The sequence below is a fragment of the Bombina bombina genome, chromosome 5 (assembly GCF_027579735.1).
Source record: "Bombina bombina isolate aBomBom1 chromosome 5, aBomBom1.pri, whole genome shotgun sequence".
NCBI lineage: Eukaryota > Metazoa > Chordata > Amphibia > Anura > Bombinatoridae > Bombina > Bombina bombina.
The window spans coordinates 784,225,048-784,246,884 of record NC_069503.1 but is presented as its reverse complement, the minus strand read 5'-3'; the positions used below and the strand labels follow the sequence as shown (position 1 = coordinate 784,246,884).

Below are 21,837 nucleotides of genomic sequence, written 5' to 3'. Positions count from 1 at the left end.
CCAAACCTCAAAATGCCTATAAATACACCCCTCACCACACCCACAATTCTGTTTAATAATTAGCCAAGTAGTGGGGTGATAAAATAAGGAGTAGAAAAGCATACAAAAAGAGGAACTGGAAATATAATTGTGCTTTTATACAAAAATCATACCCACCATAAAAAGGGTGGGCCTCATGGACTCTTGCCAATATGAAAGAAATTAATTTATCAGGTAAATTCTTACATAAATTATGTTTTCTTTCATGTAATTGGCAAGAGTCCATGAGCTAGTGATGTATGGGATAGAAATATCCAAGATGTGGAAGTCCACAGAAGAGTCACTAGAGAGGGAGGGAAAAAATAACAACAGCCATTTCCACTGAGAAATTAAATCCACACAATAATTAAGTTTTTCTCAAAAAAACTTAAATCAAAAGCAGTAAAATCAAACAGGCATCTGCCTGAACAACTTTTTTCTACCAAAGACTGCTTCAGAAGAAGCAAATACATCAAAAATTGTAAAAACAATACAAGTAAGCAAAAAAGACCAAATTACTGATTTGCAAATCTGATCAACCTAAGCCCCATTCTGAAAAAGCCCCCAAAAAAGGTAACTGAACTTAGTAGAATGAGCTGTAAAACTCTGAGGCAGAGCCTGCCCTGCCTCCAAATAAGCCTTGAAAAACAAAAGCTTTAATCAGGATGCCAAAAAAATGGCAGAGGCTTCCTAAACTTTTCTGGAACCAGAAAAACAGCAAATAGACTAGAAGTCTTCTGAAATCCTAGTAAACTCAAAATAGAATTATAAAGATCTTACCACATCCAAAGAATGTAAAGAACTCTCAAAGAATTATTTAGGATTAGGACACAAAGAAGGGACAACATATTCTCTACTAATGTTGTTCAAATTCACAACCTTAGGAAAAAAAGAATTCCACAAAACAATTTATTTAGATGAAAAAATCAGATGAGACACACAAGAGAGAGCTGATAAAGTAGAAACTCTTGTAGCAGAGATATAGTCAAAAGAAACAACACTTTCCAAGAAAGTAGATAATCTTCAAACCAAATAAGACTCCAAAAAAGGAAAAATTAATAAATGAACTGGCTTGATACCAACCAAAGCCTGAACAAAACAGGGAATATCAGGAAGTTAAAATTTGCAGACAACCTTACCCAAACCATCCTGTAAAATCCTAGGAATTCTAAAAGAACACCATGAGAATTTATGAAAAGAACACTATAAAATATAGATTTTCCAAACCTGATAATACATGTTCCTTGACACAGACTTATAAGCCTGAAACATAGCAATAAAAACTGAGTCAAAGAAACCTCTATGACTCAATACTAATCAATTTCCATACCCCCAAATTAGTAATTTGAGATCCTGATGGAAAAAATAGCCCCTAAAACAAGAGGGCTGGCCAAAGAGAAGTGGCCAATGATGGCAACTGGACATCCTAACAGGATCCACATACCAAACCTGTGAGGCCATGCTGAAGCTATCAGAAACACATGACACTGTTCCAATATGATCTTTAAAATCACCTTTGGAAGAAAAAAACAAAGGCGGAAAGATGTAGTCAAGTTGAAAAACCAAGACACTGCTAATGCATCCACCATCTCCACCTTAGGATCCCTGTACCTGAAAAGGTACCTGGGAAATTGAGAACACACATCTGTATAGAGACACCACTCTTCCAGATGTAAAGACTGACGACTGAAATAATCCACCTCTCAAATGTCTAAAATCGTAGACAATAGACAGGAGATGAATTCCATCTAAGAACGTATTCAAGATACCTCTTGATTGCTAAGGAACTACAAGTCCCTATTGTTGAGCGACATATACTACAGTTGTGATATTGAATTTCTGAAAGCAAAAAACATGAAAAAAGTTCTCTTATAAAAGAGGCCAAGCCTGAAAGAGCTCTAAAAAATAGCACAGTTCCAAAATATCGATTGGAAACCTTGCCTCTTGAAGTTTCCAAACCCCTTGTGCTGTCAAAAGACCCTCAGACAGCTCCCCAACCTGTAAGACTTGCATTTATTAAGAATTCAGTCCAGGAAGGAAGAAAAAAAGGAGGCCCTCTGAAAAAAATGATGATAGACTAATCACCAAATCAGAGAGAGTAGAGTGTTAGGATTTAAAAATATCAACGGTGATATTTCAAAGCAAACCCTGTATCATTGATTCAGTATGCAAATCAATAAGAGAAAAACAAGCAAAGGGAACCACGCCCAATGCTGCAATTATGAGACCTAACAACTTCCATGCACATAGCCACTGAAAGAAATGTTCTAGACTGTAAGTTAGACAGGCTAATGCCACTTACAATTGACTTTTGTCCGATAAAGACAAAGACACGAACACAGAATCTATCTAGAAACCCAAAAAGAAGTGATCCTTGTCTGAGGAAACACGAAACTCTTAGGTAAATTAAATCCTCTAACCATGTCTTGAAGAAACAAAACTTAGTTGATTCATGAGGGATTCCACAAAAAGAAAAGTCCATATATTTGAAAACTGCTCTTTCATATGTATGTAGTGGGTACTCATAAAGCACGTCTAATCACCCGTAAGGGACTCAAGATGCTGCCCAATTAATCAAGCTCGGAAGGATGAAAGGACCTTGCCGGGAATCAAACCTGCAACCCTCAAGTTGCTACAGAGCTCCGTCACAGTGCATTAGCATGCTGAGCTATTACCAAGATACCATCCAAATAAGGAAGCCCCACAATACCCTACTGTCTGAAGACAGAAAGAAGGGCACCAAGAACCTTTGAAAAGATTCATAAAGCTATGACTAAACCAAAAGGAAAAGCGACAAATTGGTAAAGCTTAAAAGAAAATTTCATAAACCACAAGTGGTCTGAATGTAATAAAATATGAGGATAAACATCCAAAAAATGAAGTGGACATGAAATGGCCTTAACAAAAAGGCATAATAGTCCTTATAATTGCCAACTTAAAAGTGGAGACTCTAACAAAACAAAAAAGTCTTCAGATCCAAGAATGGACTGAATAAACCTTCCTTCTTAGAGACAAATGGCTAGATTACGAAAAACAAGAAAAAAACAGATGTGCCACATGGCCCAATATTGTTTGTTCCAAAAGAGTAATACTTGTGTGTAAAGAAGATACACTCACATATATTAAAGCACCTCAATTGGTGCTGTAGAAGCAGTCTGGGATCTATAACAGTCACCCAGCAGACCGACCTCCTGAGATTAGTGTGGAATCTGTATAGAGGAGATATGAGGGACACAGGGTGCCAATATGGCCTAGTACTGTTTAACCAAGAATATATGGAGACAGATGTACATTTTTTATTAAGCCTATGAAACAGCCATTGGTGGAGAAACGCATCTGATTTATAATATTTTAATAAAGTAATTTTTAATATTTTAAACACTTGCTGCATTTTATCTGGAATAATTTTTTTGAATACCTTAGGCCTCCTGAATGGTTTGGAGGACTGTAGTTTCCTGATTGCCTTTGAACCAAGTCTGTTAGGTGACTGCATTGACCCCAGCCTGCTACAACAAGTCTGTTGGGTGACTGAATTGACTCCAGCCTGCTACAACAAGTCTGTTGGGTGACTGAATTGACCGCAGCCTGCTACAACAAGTCTGTTGGGTGACTGAATTGACCCCAGCCTGCTACAACAAGTCTGTTGGGTGACTGAATTGACCCCAGCCTGCTACAACAAATGTGAGTGCAAACATTTACATCTGTCTGCATATACTCTTGGTTAAACAGTACTAGGCCATATTGGCACCCTGTGTCCCTCATATCTCCTCTATACAGATTCCACACTAATCTCAGGAGGTCGGTCTGCTGGGTGACTGTTATAGATCCCAGACTGCTTCTACAGCACCAATTCAGGTGCTTTAATATATGTGAGTGTATCTTCTTTACACACAAGTATTACTCTTTTGGAACAAACAATATTGGGCCATGTGGCGCATCTGTTTTTTCTTGTTTTCCTAGACTGCTGTTCCTGGATCCTGGCCTGGATCATCACAGTTTGCTGCCTTCATCGATACTCTATTATTACCAGAGACTTTTTTTACTTATACATATTTTACAGATATCAAAATGTATACCTAATCTCTACATTTGTAGTATTGATTATATCATTGATTGTATCATCTAGGACTATTGTATTTGTGATCTCTGCTAAATTACAATTGTGCCTTTTAACATTTACTTGCTCATTATATGCATAATTATAATTGTGCCATCTAATATTCACTTGCTCTTTATATCCATATAAGTATAGTTTTTTGAGTAGTCTAATCTCAACATTGGATATTTTGATTATATAGTCTATTGTGACACTAAGCGTAGATAGATCTATACCCATATTAATTTTCTAATATTATAATAGTTTTTTTAACATTGTCACTATAATAATAATGTTATTCCAAGGGCGCCCCCTAATATAATTTGTATGGCTAGATTACGAGTTTTGCGGTAAGAGCTGCTCAGTACTAACTTGCAAGTTATTGTTACCGCTCACCTCCCTACAGTGCTGGTATTACAGGTTTACAAAAACCCGGTGTTAGCAGTCAATATTGCAGTGTAAAGCAAAATTGAGCTGCATACCGCACTCCAATACCAGCGCTGCGGTGAGCTGCGGTAAGCTGGTTTTACGTGCTCATGCACGATTTCCCCATAGACATCAATGGGGAGGGCCGGCTGAAAAAAAAGTCTAACACCTGCAATAAAGGAGCGTAAAGCTCCGTAACGCAGCCCCATTGATTCCTATGGGGAAACTAAATTTATGTTTACACCTAACACCCTAACATAAACCCCAAGTCTAAACACCCCTAATCTGCTGCCCCCGATATCGCCGACACCTACAGTACACTTATTAACCCCTAATCTGCCACCCCGCCACAGCCGCCACCTACATACACTTATTAACCCCTAATGTGCCGCCACCTACATTATACTTATTAACCCTAATCTGCCGTCCCTGACACCGCCAACACCTACATTACACTTATTAACGCCTAATCTTCCGCCCCCAACATCGCCGCCACTATACTAAAGTCATTAACCCCTAACCCTAAGTCAAACCCTAACCCTAACACCCAATAACTTTAATGTAATTAAAATAAATCTAAATAAAACCTACTATTAATAACTAAATAATTCCTATTTAAAACGAAATACTTACCTGTAAAATAAACCCTAAGCTAGCTACTATATAACTAATAGTTACATTGTAGCTATCTTAGGTTTCATTTTTATTTCACAGCTAAGTTTGTATTTATTTTAACTAGGTAGACTAGTTAGTAAATAGTTTTTAACTATTTACTAGCTACCTAGTTTAAATAAATACAAATTTACTTGTAAAATAAAACCTAACCTGAGTTACACTAACACCTAACCTTACACAACAATTAAATAAATTACATTTATTTATTACAATTAACTAAATTACAAAAAACAAACAAACACTAAATTACACAAAATAAAAAATAAATTATCAAATATTTAAACTAATTACACCTAATCTAATAGCCCTATCAAAATAAAAAAGCCCCCCCAAAATAACCCCCCCCCCTTAGCCTAAACTACCAATGGCCCTAAAAAGGGCCTTTTGCGGGGCATTGCCCCAAAGAAATCAGCTCTTTTACCTATAAAAAAAATACAAACAACCCCCCAACAGTAAAACCCACCACCCACACAACCAAACCCCCCAAATAAAATCTTAACTAAAAAAACTTAAGCTTCCCATTGCCCTGAAAAGGGCATTTGTATGGGCATTGCCCTTAAAAGGGCATTTAGCTCTCTTTCTGCCCAAACCCTAAACTAAAAATAAAACCCACCCAATAAACCCTTAAAAAAACCTAACACTAACCCCCGAAGATCCACTTACAGTTTTTGAAGACCCGACATCCATCCTCAATGAAGCGGCAGAAGTCCACAACAAAGCCGGGAGAAGTCTTCATCCAAGCGGCAAGAAGTGGTCCTCCAGACGGGCAGAAGTCTTCATCCAGACGGCATCTACTATCTTCATCCATCCGCCGAGGAGCGGCTCCATCTTCAAGACATCTGGCGCTGAGCATCCTCTTCTTTCCACAGCGACTGAAGAATGAAGGTTCCTTTAAGTGACGTCATCCAACATGGCGTCCCTTGAAATTCGATTGGCTGATAGAATTCTATCAGCCAATCGGAATTAAAGGTGAAAAAATCCTATTGGCTGATGCAATCAGCCAATAGGATTGAGCTCGCATTCTATTAGCTGTTCCAATCAGCCAATAGAATGTGAGCTCAATCCTATTGGCTGATTGTATCAGCCAATAGGATTGAAGCTCAGCCCTATTGTCTGATTGCATCACCTTTAATTCCGATTGGCTGATAGAATTCTATCAGCCAATCGGAATTCAAGGGACGCCATTTTGGATGACGTCACTTAAAGGAACCTTCATTCGAGAGGACCCGTGGAAAGAAGAGGATTCTCCGCGCCGGATGTCTTGAAGATGGAGCCGCTCCATGCCAGATGGATGAAGATAGAAGATGCCATCTGGATGAAGACTTCTGCCCGTCTGGAGGACCACTACTTGCTGCTTGGATGAAGACTTCTCCCGGCTTTGTTGAGGACTTCTGCCGCTTCGTTGAGGATGGATGTCGGGTCTTCAAAAACTGTAAGTGGATCTTCGGGGGTTAGTGTTAGTTTTTTTGTAAGGGTTTATTGGGTGGGTTTTATTTTGAGCTTTAATCCTATTGGCTGATCCAATTAGCCAATAGGATTGAGCTCAAATTCTATTGGTTGATTGGAACAGCCAATCAGCCAATAGATGAAGCCAAACCAGTACTGAAACAGTAACAGTAGAGGTAATGGTATATAAGAGTATATCGTCGATCTGAAAAGGGAGGTAGGAAATTAATCCCTACGACCGATAACAGAGAACCTTTGAAAAGATTTCCTGCGAGGAAAACCATAAAAACAAAAGGCGATACTCCCTTCACATCCCTCTGATAAACACTGTACTCTGAGAGGAATTGGGCTTCAGAATGCTTAGAAGCGCTTATCATAGAAGAAATCATAGAAATCAAGCAAAAACTTACTTCACCACCTCCATAGGAGGCAAAGTTTGTAAAACTGAATTGTGGGTGTGGTGAGGGGTGTAATTATAGGCATTTTGAGGTTTGGGAAACTTTGCCCCTCCTGGTAGGATTGTATATCCCATACGTCACTAGCTCATGGACTCTTGACAATTACACGAAAGAAAATATATTAGCATGTATAAAAAAGGCATAGCAGCATAAGAAGAAAAACATATTTTGTTACTTACTTTGGTTCTGCAAATTTACAACAATAGAGTGGTTTCCTATATCTGTGTAAAAAGTACACAAATAAAGACCTCCATCCGTTTTAGTAATCCTGGGAATGAAAAGAACAATACTGGACATATTGAAGCAGTCCACGAAAACACGTTCTTTGTAATCAAAAGCATAATTTGCCTTCAAGGACACTCCACAGAAAGCAATGGCATCCACTTTGTCATCACCAACCCTTACCAGTGTTACTTGTTTTACAATTCCTTTCAAAGTACACTGGAAATGCAAGGTGACATTTTGATGCTCCATAAATGTATGATGAGATGACGGTCTTAATTTATTAAATCCATCTACAAAAAAAAGTAAAACAAAAACTGCTGTATATTAAGTTAAATGCAGGGTAACAAGACATTTATATATACACTAGCATTCAAAGGTTTGGGGTCACTTAGAAATGTCCTTGTTTTTGAAAGAAAAGCAAATATTTTGTCCATTAAAATAAAATCACATGGATCAGGAATACAATGTAGGCATTTTTAATGTAGTAAATGAATATTGTACCTGGAAACTGATGATTTTTAATGGAATATCTACATAGGCAGCCATATGCCCTGTGTTCCAATGGCATGTCAATTTTGCTAATCCAAGTTTAAAAAAGGCAAATTGATTATTATAAAACCATTTTGTAATTATACTGTACACTGTTATGCCCCATACTTCAGCCAAAAATAATAAATTAGTGTATTCAAGGGGCCCCTAATTTGAAATTTCAGAATTTTCTCTTTCAGAAAAGGGTTTTCTTTATCCTCTTGATATCACATAGTCAATACAAAAAAAATCTTAATTTTAATAATTAACCCATTAAAAAGTCTTAGAGTAATATGAGGGGGTACAATTAAACAGTCTCTCTTTTTATAGTCATAATTATATTCATACACTCATGGAACCCCTAGTTGAAAAAGAAGAGGCTCCTATTTAAAATAAGGGGTAACATGACCTTTTATGTGTCATATGGTTGATGAAAGATGGTGCATATTTAATACTATAGTCAACAAGCATAAAAAAAATAAAACTGATTAGCAAAAGTGCTTAAAATAATTACTTAATTCACTAGATACATGCCTCACATTTATAAAATGGCCCAGGTGTTAAAATATATATATTGTAGTGGTTTATCAGCTTTGATATTATGTTTGGGAAATTTAAATATTTGCAACCCACACCAAAAAATAAATACATAAATAATAATTAATCCAAAAATAATGCACATTACGTTGGTAATGACAATCTCTTTATTTTTAATGTATTTCATTATATTTCCTGAATTTTAATCCTGTTAGTTTAAAATCTGTCATTTTTTACAATGTTTGTTGAAACATTAGTACCCTGAACTCATTGCTGAATTGTGGTATAATCTTCTGTTCAAAACTATACATTTTATTCAAAGTGATAGCATATGTGGTACTATTTTATTCATTATTATCATGTGTAGCCACTTAGAGTAACAGTAGATTGAAATGATAGACAAGTTATCTCTGTAAATACAGGATGTGGTAACCGTGGTTTGCACTTACAAAGCTGATGTTATTTTTTGTGTATTGTCGCTACGCAACATTCCATTATACTTCTCAGAGGTTGTCTAAAGGCTTTAGTACAAACTGCAAACCTTCAAAAGGAGTGCAGAAGAGGGGGGAAAAAGGATTTCTAAATCTTATTTTCAAGGCTATTATACTTTTAAAAGTATAATAATAATTCTGAAATTAAGAAATATATTAAATCAATTTATGCAATTTATTGGGGAAATAACATAATTTATGTAAGAACTTACCTGATAAATTCATTTCTTTCATATTAACAAGAGTCCATGAGCTAGTGACGTATGGGATATACATTCCTACCAGGAGGGGCAAAGTTTCCCAAACCTTAAAATGCCTATAAATACACCCCTCACCACACCCACAAATCAGTTTAACGAATAGCCAAGAAGTGGGGTGATAAGAAAAAAGTGCGAAGCATATAAAATAAGGAATTGGAATAATTGTGCTTTATACAAAAAAATCATAACCACCACAAAAAAGGGTGGGCCTCATGGACTCTTGTTAATATGAAAGAAATGAATTTATCAGGTAAGTTCTTACATAAATTATGTTTTCTTTCATGTAATTAACAAGAGTCCATGAGCTAGTGACGTATGGGATAATGAATACCCAAGATGTGGATCTTTCCACACAAGAGTCACTAGAGAGGGAGGGATAAAATAAAGACAGCCAATTCCTGCTGAAAATAATCCACACCCAAAATAAAGTTTAATGAAAAACATAAGCAGAAGATTCAAACCGAAACCACTGCCTGAAGTACCTTTCTACCAAAAACTGCTTCAGAAGAAGAGAATACATCAAAATGGTAGAATTTAGTAAAAGTATGCAAAGAGGACCAAGTCGCTGCTTTGCAAATCTGATCAACTGAAGCTTCATTCCTAAACGCCCAGGAAGTAGAAACTGACCTAGTAGAATGAGCTGTAATCCTCTGAGGCGGAGTCTTACCCGAATTAACATAGGCAAGATGAATTAAAGATTTCAACCAGGATGCCAAAGAAATGGCAGAAGCTTTCTGGCCTTTTCTAGAACCAGAAAAGATGACAAATAGACTAGAAGTCTTTCGGAAAGATTTAGTAGCTTCAACATAATATTTCAAAGCTCTAACAACATCCAAAGAATGTAACGATTTCTCCTTAGAATTCTTAGGATTAGGACATAATGAAGGAACCACGATTTCTCTACTAATGTTGTTGGAATTCACAACTTTAGGTAAAAATTCAAAAGAAGTTCGCAACACCGCCTTATCCTGATGAAAAATCAGAAAAGGAGACTCACAAGAAAGAGCAGATAATTCAGAAACTCTTCTGGCAGAAGAGATGGCCAAAAGGAACAAAACTTTCCAAGAAAGCAATTTAATGTCCAATGAATGCATAGGTTCAAACGGAGGAGCTTGAAGAGCTCCCAGAACCAAATTCAAACTCCATGGAGGAGAAATTGACTTAATGACAGGTTTTATACGAACCAAAGCTTGTACAAAACAATGAATATCAGGAAGAATAGCAATCTTTCTGTGAAAAAGAACAGAAAGAGCAGAGATTTGTCCTTTCAAGGAACTTGCGGACAAACCCTTATCTAAACCATCCTGAAGAAATTGTAATATTCTCGGAATTCTAAAAGAATACCAAGAAAAATGATGAGTAAGACACCAAGAAATATAAGTCTTCCAGACTCTATAATATATCTCTCTAGATACAGATTTACGAGCCTGTAACATAGTATCAATCACAGAGTCAGAGAAACCTCTTTGACTAAGAATCAAGCGTTCAATCTCCATACCTTTAAGTTTAAGGATTTCAGATCCGGATGGAAAAAAGGACCTTGCGACAGAAGGTCTGGTCTTAACGGAAGAGTCCATGGTTGGCAAGATGCCATCCGGACAAGATCCGCATACCAAAACCTGTGAGGCCATGCCGGAGCTATTAGCAGAACAAACGAGCATTCCCTCAGAATCTTGGAGATTACTCTTGGAAGAAGAACTAGAGGCGGAAAGATATAGGCAGGATGATACTTCCAAGGAAGTGATAATGCATCCACTGCCTCCGCCTGAGGATCCCGGGATCTGGACAGATACCTGGGAAGTTTCTTGTTTAGATGAGAGGCCATCAGATCTATCTCTGGAAGCCCCCACATTTGAACAATCTGAAGAAATACCTCTGGGTGAAGAGACCATTCGCCCGGATGCAACGTTTGGCGACTGAGATAATCCGCTTCCCAATTGTCTACACCTGGGATATGAACCGCAGAGATTAGACAGGAGCTGGATTCCGCCCAAACCAAAATTCGAGATACTTCTTTCATAGCCAGAGGACTGTGAGTCCCTCCTTGATGATTGATGTATGCCACAGTTGTGACATTGTCTGTCTGAAAACAAATGAACGATTCTCTCTTCAGAAGAGGCCAAAACTGAAGAGCTCTGAAAATTGCACGGAGTTCCAAAATATTGATCGGTAATCTCACCTCCTGAGATTCCCAAACTCCCTGTGCCGTCAGAGATCCCCACACAGCTCCCCAACCTGTGAGACTTGCATCTGTTGAAATTACAGTCCAGGTCGGAAGAACAAAAGAAGCCCCCTGAATTAAACGATGGTGATCTGTCCACCACGTTAGAGAGTGTCGAACAATCGGTTTTAAAGATATTAATTGAGATATCTTCGTGTAATCCCTGCACCATTGGTTCAGCATACAGAGCTGAAGAGGTCGCATGTGAAAACGAGCAAAGGGGATCGCGTCCGATGCAGCAGTCATAAGACCTAGAATTTCCATGAATAAGGCTACCGAAGGGAATGATTGTGACTGAAGGTTTCGACAAGCTGTAATCAATTTTAGACGTCTCTTGTCTGTTAAAGACAGAGTCATGGACACTGAATCTATCTGGAAACCCAGAAAGGTTACCCTTGTTTGAGGAATCAAAGAACTTTTTGGTAAATTGATCCTCCAACCATGATCTTGAAGAAACAACACAAGTCGATTCGTATGAGACTCTGCTAAATGTAAAGACTGAGCAAGTACCAAGATATCGTCCAAATAAGGAAATACCACAATACCCTGTTCTCTGATTACAGACAGAAGGGCACCGAGAATCTTTGTGAAAATTCTTGGAGCTGTAGCTAGGCCAAACGGTAGAGCCACAAATTGGTAATGCTTGTCTAGAAAAGAGAATCTCAGGAACTGAAAATGATCTGGATGAATCGGAATATGCAGATATGCATCCTGTAAATCTATTGTGGACATATAATTCCCTTGCTGAACAAAAGGCAATATAGTCCTTACAGTTACCATCTTGAACGTTGGTATCCTTACATAACGATTCAATAATTTTAGATCCAGAACTGGTCTGAAGGAATTCTCCTTCTTTGGTACAATGAAGAGATTTGAATAAAACCCCATCCCCTGTTCCGGAACTGGAACTGGCATAATTACTCCAGCCAACTCTAGATCTGAAACACAATTCAGAAATGCTTGAGCTTTCACTGGATTTACTGGGACACGGGAAAGAAAAAATCTCTTTGCAGGAGGTCTCATCTTGAAACCAATTCTGTACCCTTCTGAAACAATGCTCTGAATCCAAAGATTGTGAACAGAATTGATCCAAATTTCTTTGAAAAAACGTAACCTGCCCCCTACCAGCTGAACTGGAATGAGGGCCGTACCTTCATGTGAACTTAGAAGCAGGCTTTGCCTTTCTAGCAGGCTTGGATTTATTCCAGACTGGAGATGGTTTCCAAACTGAAACTGCTCCTGAGGACGAAGGATCAGGCTTTTGTTCTTTGTTGAAACGAAAGGAACGAAAACGATTGTTAGCCCTGTTTTTACCTTTAGATTTTTTATCCTGTGGTAAAAAAGTTCCTTTCCCACCAGTAACAGTTGAAATAATAGAATCCAACTGAGAACCAAATAATTTGTTTCCCTGGAAAGAAATGGAAAGTAGAGTTGATTTAGAAGCCATATCAGCATTCCAAGTCTTAAGCCATAAAGCTCTTCTGGCTAAGATAGCTAGAGACATAAACCTAACATCAACTCTAATAATATCAAAAATGGCATCACAGATAAAATTATTAGCATGCTGAAGAAGAATAATAATATCATGAGAATCACGATTTGCTACTTGTTGCGCTAGGGTTTCCAACCAAAAAGTTGAAGCTGCAGCAACATCAGCCAATGATATAGCAGGTCTAAGAAGATTACCTGAACACAGATAAGCTTTTCTTAGAAAGGATTCAATTTTTCTATCTAAAGGATCCTTAAACGAGGTACCATCTGACGTAGGAATGGTAGTACGTTTAGCAAGGGTAGAAATAGCCCCATCAACTTTAGGGATTTTGTCCCAAAATTCTAACCTGTCAGGCGGAACAGGATATAATTGCTTAAAACGTTTAGAAGGAGTAAATGAATTACCCAATTTATCCCATTCTTTGGAAATCACTGCAGAAATAGCATTAGGAACAGGAAAAACTTCTGGAATAACCGCAGGAGCTTTAAAAACCTTATCCAAACGTATAGAATTAGTATCAAGAGGACTAGAATCCTCTATTTCTAAAGCAATTAGTACCTCTTTAAGTAAAGAGCGAATAAATTCCATCTTAAATAAATATGAAGATTTATCAGCATCAATCTCTGAGATAGAATCCTCTGAACCAGAAGAGTCCAAAGAATCAGAATGATGGTGTTCATTTAAAAATTCATCTGTAGAGAGAGAAGATTTAAAAGACTTTTTACGTTTACTAGAAGGAGAAATAACAGACAAAGCCTTCTTTATGGATTCAGAAACAAAATCTCTTATGTTATCAGGAACATTCTGCACCTTAGATGTTGAGGGAACTGCAACAGGCAATGGTACATTACTAAAGGAAATATTATCTGCTTTAACAAGTTTGTCATGACAATTATTACAAACAACAGCTGGAGGAATAGCTACCAAAAATTTACAGCAGATACACTTAGCTTTGGTAGATCCAGCAGGCAGTGATTTTCCTGTAGTATCTTCTGGCTCAGATGCAACGTGAGACATCTTGCAATATGTAAGAGAAAAAACAACATATAAAGCAAAATAGATCAAATTCCTTATAAGACAGTTTCAGGAATGGGAAAGAATGCCAAATATCAAGCTTCTAGCAACCAGAAGCAAATGAAAAATGAGACTGAAATAATGTGGAGACAAAAGCGACGCCCATATTTTTTAACGCCAAATAAGACGCCCACATTATTTGGCGCCTAAATGCTTTTGGCGCCAAAAATGACGCCACATCCGGAACGCCGACATTTTTGGCGCAAAATAACGTCAAAAAAATGACGTAACTTCCGGCGACACGTATGACGCCAGAAACGGAAAAGAATTTTTGCGCCAAAAAAGTCTGCGCCAAGAATGACGCAATAAAATGAAGCATTTTCAGCCCCCGCGAGCCTAACAGCCCACAGGGAAAAAAGTCAAATTTTTGAGGTAAGAAAAATATGATAATTCAATGCATAATCCCAAATATGAAACTGACTGTCTGAAAATAAGGAAAGTTGAACATTCTGAGTCAAGGCAAATAAATGTTTGAATACATATATTTAGAACTTTATAAATAAAGTGCCCAACCATAGCTTAGAGTGTCACAGAAAATAAGACTTACTTACCCCAGGACACTCATCTACATGTTTGTAGAAAGCCAAACCAGTACTGAAACGAGAATCAGTAGAGGTAATGGTAAATATAAGAGTATATCGTCGATCTGAAAAGGGAGGTAAGAGATGAATCTCTACGACCGATAACAGAGAACCTTATGAAATAGACCCCGTAGAAGGAGATCACTGCATTCAATAGGCAATACTCTCTTCACATCCCTCTGACATTCACTGCACGCTGAGAGGAAAACCGGGCTCCAACTTGCTGCGGAGCGCATATCAACGTAGAATCTAGCACAAACTTACTTCACCACCTCCCTTGGAGGCAAAGTTTGTAAAACTGATTTGTGGGTGTGGTGAGGGGTGTATTTATAGGCATTTTAAGGTTTGGGAAACTTTGCCCCTCCTGGTAGGAATGTATATCCCATACGTCACTAGCTCATGGACTCTTGTTAATTACATGAAAGAAATTGATGATTATGAAGAGCATATTTGTTAATTTGGTTGACCTTATTTTTAGGCGAGGTATTTACATTTTTAAATAGGAAAAATAAGCTTTTATCGTTGTATTATTTCACAGTGTATTTTCAAATGAATTAACATAATTATATAGGTAATTTCATGGTAACAAAACAAGCCTTAATTTCTGTTAATAATGAGAGTACCTCTGGCTCCATTTGACTTGCTGTTGTGTGGACTGCTATCCTTTAATAATTTACAATGATGTTGCTCTAACCCATTGGTTATGTTTTAATAAGCTAATAAAAAGGGTGCTCACTATTAAAAATGGGAGATGAAGAAAATATAGATATATCCAAGCAGACTGGAATCCTGTTATTTCTAAAACTCTCAGAAAAAGTTGAACCTATCTGCTCATTCACTTTCTAGTCCTATCTCACCATTCACGCCCTTAATAAACAACTCATTATCTATACTATAATCGCGTTTGTAACGCGTCCACCGCCAGTTGCGCACGCATCCCCAAAGGAATGTTGGCTGCGCAAGGCAGCCAAAAGAATGTTGACTGCGTGCGCAGCCAAAAGAATCCACCTGGATGCAGCAAAGCTGCATCCCGGTGGATTCCGAAAATGGCAGGGCGGTGAAAACAAACAAGCATGCAACCGCCCGCATGAAACAAATGAAAAAACACGTAACCGCCCGCAAGAAATAAAAAAAAAAACCTAACCGCCCACACGAAGTATAATAAAAAAAAACTAACCTCCCGCACAAAGTATTAACAAACACCGAAACGGCCAACATCGCAAAATTAAAAAGTAATTAACCCCTAATCCGCAAATAACATAATTAAAATATTAACCCCTAAACCGCCAAACACCCCCCCATCGCAATAAACCTAATTAACCCCTAAACCGAAAACCCCCCAAATCACAATAAACCTAATTAACCTAGTAACCCCTAAACTGACAAACCCACACATCACAATAAACCTAATTAACCTATTAACTCCTTAACCGCCAACCCCCACAACGCAAATAACTAACGGCTAGATTACGAGTTTTGCAGTAAGAGCTGCTCTGTGCTAACTTGCAAGTTATTGTCACCGCTCACCACCCTATAGCGCTGCTATTACAGGTTTGCAAAAACCCGGCATTAGCAGGCAATATTGCAGCGTAAAGCAAAATTGAGCGTCATACCGCACTCCAATACCAGCGCTGCGGTGAGCTTGTTTTACGTGCTCATGCACGATTTCCCCATAGACATCAATGGGGAGAGCCGGCTGAAAAAAAGTCTAACACCAGCAATAAAGGAGTGTAAAGCTCCGTAACGCAGCCCCATTGATTCCTATGGAGAAACTAAATTTATGTTCACAGTACACCCTAACATGAACCCCGAGTCTAAACACCCCTAATCTGCTGCCCCCGACATCGCCGACACCTACATTACACTTATTAACCCCTAATCTGCCACCCCCAATGTCGCTGCCACCTACATTACAGTTATTAACCCCTAATCTGCCACCCCCAACAGTGCCGACACCTACATTACAGTTATTAACCCCAAATCTGCCGCCCCTATCATCGCTGCAACCTACCTACATTTATTAACTCCTAATCTTCCGCCCCCAACATCACCGCCACTATACTAAAGTTATTAACCCCTAACCCTAAGTCTAACCCTAACCCTAACTAGGCTGACCATATTGCCGCTTTAAAAAGGGACACATATGAAAAATACATATGTCAGGGTTCTTATACAAAGATTTCTTTCAACAGCCCTGAAAACAGCCCTGACTTATGTATTTTTCATATGTGTCCCTTTTTAAAGCGGCAATACGGTCACCCTAACCCTAACACCCACTAACTTTAATGTAATTAAAATAAATCTAAATAAAACCTATTAATAACTAAATAATTCCTATTTAAAACTAAATACTTACCTGTAAAATAAACCCTAAGCTAGCTACAATATAAGTAATAGTTACATTGTAGCTATCTTAGGTTTTATTTTTATTTCACAGCTAAGTTTGTATTTATTTTAACTAGGTAGACTAGCTACTAAATAGTTATTAACTATTTACTAACTACCTAGCTAAAATAAATACAAATTTACCTGTAAAATAAAACCTAACCTGTCTTTCACTAACACCTAACCTTACACTACAATTAAATAAATAACATTTATTAAATACAATTAACTAAATTACAAAAAACAAAAACTAAATTACACAAAATAAAAAAGAAATGATCAAATATTTAAACTAATTACACCTAATCTAAAAAAGCCCCCCAAAATAAAGAAGCCGGTACCCAGGCTTACTCCGTTCATCTATTCATATATTCATATAACTGTATGGAACATTTCAATACTGGATATTATTCCTCCATCATAGTACTGGAACTCTGATTGTGACCTGTGAATTTAACAGGCGCTCATTCATCTTTTGAATTTATTTGATGTATAATTTGCATAGCTATTTTTATATCTTGTATGTAATCTCTCAGAGGGGATTTAATAATCATAGTGCACTATGGTAGGAGTTCGAATCTATCCAACCATATATGTCTATTAATGGCTTTTGTGAACTCCAATAAATACTGAATTTTATGCTCCTTTTCGTGTAGTGTATTGATGCTATTGAGCATTGTTTTATAATTATAATCATATTGCTATTGGGAAATTTGTCATTGGTTAGGGAGTATATCCATTTATTTTCTAGGGATTAGTTAGTGATGGATAGGAACTGCTTAGGAAACTTTTTTACCCTTAATTCAATGTATCTTTTTTCCCCTTGCACCTCTGATCTGATATTTACTTTCAATTCAGATCATTGTTACCAGCCATTTTATAGGTAATACTGGAAGTGCTGACAACACACCACTTTTTTCTTTTTTATATATATATATATATATATATATATATATATATATATATATATATATATATATATATATATATATATACATACATATATATAAATTGTGTAGAATTATATTCTGTTAAATAACTTTTCTCCACACTACATGTTTTTAGATTTTCTATAATACTTCAAATTTTTAAGTTCTTGACATATTTTAGATTTTAAGTTTAGGCGCTTACATAAAATATCCCCCCTTGGGAAATCTTTTCTAACACATAATATTAATACTATCTATTTCTACAATGATTGTTGTAACTTACTATAAGATATTAGCCTGTTGGTACCTTCATCCACTTCATACTGTTTGCCCCTCAGTCGCAGATAAATGTTGGTGACAACGCCGGCAAATAGGTACCCATTTAAATGCTTGGTTCTATTGCCCAATCTTATAACCTTTTTGGGTACAGATTCCAAATTCTATAATTAAACATTTTGGGAAAGAACTCCTCTAGGACCATCACATGCTTTATTAAATAAATCCCATCCTCTTGGGTGTGCTTAGATACCAACTTTTTCAAAGTATGCAAAGTAGTGCTGAGTGGTTGATACGTGTTTGGAAAAAAAACACAAACACGGTTGGAGAAAGGCTGACTATGAACTATTGTAAAACAAAACAGAATCAGCCGCACCAGTAAACTTCAAGTCGTTTTATTCCATAAATGGAGCAGTTACAAACATAGGACTATGTTTCGGGCATTACACCCTTATTCATGTACTGGTGTTTTCTGTGGGACCCACACAGCTTGCACAGTTTCTGGAGATTACAGAGCACTGGACATATTTTGTTGTTCACTATGTACTATTGTTAGACAGCATTTATTATAGTTATAGAGGCACTTTATACTTATTCACCAATGTAGGATGTTTTTGGGATAAACAAAAAATCTTTTATTTGTTTCTATGGATTCTGAAAATGATCAGTATTGCCAAATATGTGGTGGTTAAATCTTGTTATTCCATTGTCCATGCTGTTTTGCTTTAGTCCCTTTAATATACCTTTTTTGAGAGAGTTGTCCAGGTCAGCCAATTAGGTATCACTTGTAAGCATGTTCTGTTTGTTTCACTTTAAATGTAAAAACTTTAACAAAACATTAAAAAAAAAGGTTTTTTTATATTAACATACGGCTAGATTTAGAGTTTTGTCGGGAAGGACCCGAAAAGCTAACGCCGGCTTTTTTCTGGCCGCACCATAAAAATAACTCTGGTATTGAGAGTCCACATAAAGGCTGCGTTAGGCTCCAAAAAAAGGAGCGTAGAGCATATTTAACGCAGCTTCAACTCTCGATACCAGAGTTGCTTGCGCAAGCGGCCAGCCTCAAAAACGTGCTCGTGCACGATTCCCCCATAGGAAACAATGGGGCTGTTTGAGCTGAAAAAAAAACTAACACCTGCAAAAAAGCCGCGTTCAGTTCCTAACGCAGCCCCATTGTTTGCTATGGGGAAACACTTCCTACGTCTGCACCTAACACTCTAACATGTACCCCGAGTCTAAACACCCCTAACCTTACACTTATTAACCCCTAATCTGCCGCCCCCGCTATCGCTGACCCCTGCATATTATTATTAACCCCTAATCTGCCGCTTCGTAAACCGCCGCTACTTACATTATCCCTATGTACCCCTAATCTGCTGCCCTAACATCGCCGACCCCTATATTATATTTATTAACCCCTAATCTGCCCCCCACAACATCGCCTCCACCTGCCTACACTTATTAACCCCTAATCTGCCGAGCGGATTGCACCGCTATTATTATAAAGTTATTAACCCCTAATCCGCCTCACTAACCCTATAATAAATAGTATTAACCCCTAATCTGCCCTCCCTAACATCGTCGACACCTAACTTCAATTATTAACCCCTAATCTGCCGACTTGAGCTCACCGCTATTCTAATAAATGTATTAACCCCTAAAGCTAAGTCTAACCCTAACACTAACACCCCCCTAAGTTAAATATAATTTTAATCTAACGAAATTAATTAACTCTTATTAAATAAATTATTCCTATTTAAAGCTAAATACTTACCTGTAAAATAAATCCTAATATAGCTACAATATAAATTATAATTATATTATAGCTATTTTAGGATTAATATTTATTTTACAGGTAACTTTGTATTTATTTTAACCAGGTACAATAGCTATTAAATAGTTAAGAACTATTTAATAGCTAAAATAGTTAAAATAATTACAAATTTACCTGTAAAATAAATCCTAACCTAAGTTACAATTAAACCTAACACTACACTATCAATAAATTAATTAAATAAAATACCTACAATTACCTACAATTAAACCTAACACTACACTATCAATAAATTAATTAAATACAATACCTACAAATAACTACAATGAAATAAACTAACTAAAGTACAAACAATAAAAAAGAACTAAGTTACAAAAAATAAAAAAATATTTACAAACATAAGAAAAATATTACAACAATTTTAAACTAATTACACCTACTCTAAGCCCCCTAATAAAATAACAAAGCCCCCCAAAATAAAAAAATGCCCTACCCTATTCTAGATTACTAAAGTTCAAAGCTCTTTTACCTTACCAGCCCTGAACAGGGCCCTTTGCGGGGCATGCCCCAAGAAGTTCAGCTCTTTTGCCTGTAAAAAAAAACATACAATACCCCCCCCCCCAACATTACAACCCACCACCCACATACCCCTAATCTAACCCAAACCCCCTTAAATAAACCTAACACTAAGCCCCTGAAGATCTCCCTACCTTGTCTTCACCTCACCGGGTTCAGCGATCGGTCCAGAAGAGGGTCCGAAGTCTTGATCCAAGCGGAGCAAGAAGAGGTCCTCCATCCGGTAGAAGTCTTCATCCAAGCGGGGCAGAAGAGGTCTTCCATCCGATTGAAGTCTTCATCCAAGCGGGATCTTCTATGGTCATCCATCCGGAGCGGAGCGGCAGGATCCTGAAGACCTCCGACGCGGAACATCCATCCTGGCCGACGACTGAACGACGAATGACGGTTCCTTTAAATTACGTCATCCAAGATGGCGTCCCTCGAATTCCAATTGGCTGATAGGATTCTATCAGCCAATCGGAATTAAGGTAGGAATATTCTGATTGGCTGATGGAATCAGCCAATCAGAATCAAGTTCAATCCGATTGGCTGATTGGATCAGCCAATCGGATTGAACTTGATTCTGATTGGCTGATTCCATCATCCAATCAGAATATTCCTACCTTATATCTGATTGGCTGATAGAATCCTATCAGCCAATCGGAATTTGAGAGACGCCATCTTGGATGACGTCATTTAAAGGAACCGTCATTCGTCGTTCAGTCGTCGGCCAGGATGGATGTTCCGCGTCGGAGGTCTTCAGGATCCTGCCGCTCCGCTCCGGATGGATGACCATAGAAGATCCCGCTTGGATGAAAACTTCAATCGGATGGAAGACCTCTTCTGCCCCGCTTGGATGAAGACTTCTACCGGATGGAGGACCTCTTCTTGCTCCGCTTGGATCAAGACTTCGGACCCTCTTCTGGACCGATCGCTGAACCCGGTGAGGTGAAGACAAGGTAGGGAGATCTTCAGGGGCTTAGTGTTAGGTTTATTTAAGGGGGGTTTGGGTTAGATTAGGGGTATGTGGGTGGTGGGTTGTAATGTTGGGGGGGGGGTATTGTATGTTTTTTTTTACAGGCAAAAGAGCTGAACTTCTTGGGGCATGCCCCGCAAAGGGCCCTGTTCAGGGCTGGTAAGGTAAAAGAGCTTTGAACTTTAGTAATCTAGAATAGGGTAGGGCATATTTTTATTTTGGGGGGCTTTGTTATTTTATTAGGGGGCTTAGAGTAGGTGTAATTAGTTTAAAATTGTTGCAATATTTTTCTTATGTTTGTAAATATTTTTTTATTTTTTGTAACTTAGTTCTTTTTTATTTTTTGTACTTTAGTTAGTTTATTTCATTGTAGTTATTTGTAGGTATTGTATTTAATTAATTTATTGATAG

The 21,837-nt window shown here is 37.6% G+C and overlaps 1 protein-coding gene across 1 annotated transcript in view; it reads right to left on the bottom strand.

The window, feature by feature from the left end:
- CD226 (CD226 molecule) overlaps window positions 1-21,837 on the bottom strand; it is a 107,353-nt gene that overhangs the window by 58,684 nt on the left and 26,832 nt on the right. Inside the window, exon 4 of the mRNA XM_053715853.1 lies at window positions 7,299-7,634. Coding sequence (XP_053571828.1) covers window positions 7,299-7,634 — 336 coding nt within the window. The remainder of the gene's footprint in view (window positions 1-7,298; window positions 7,635-21,837) is intronic.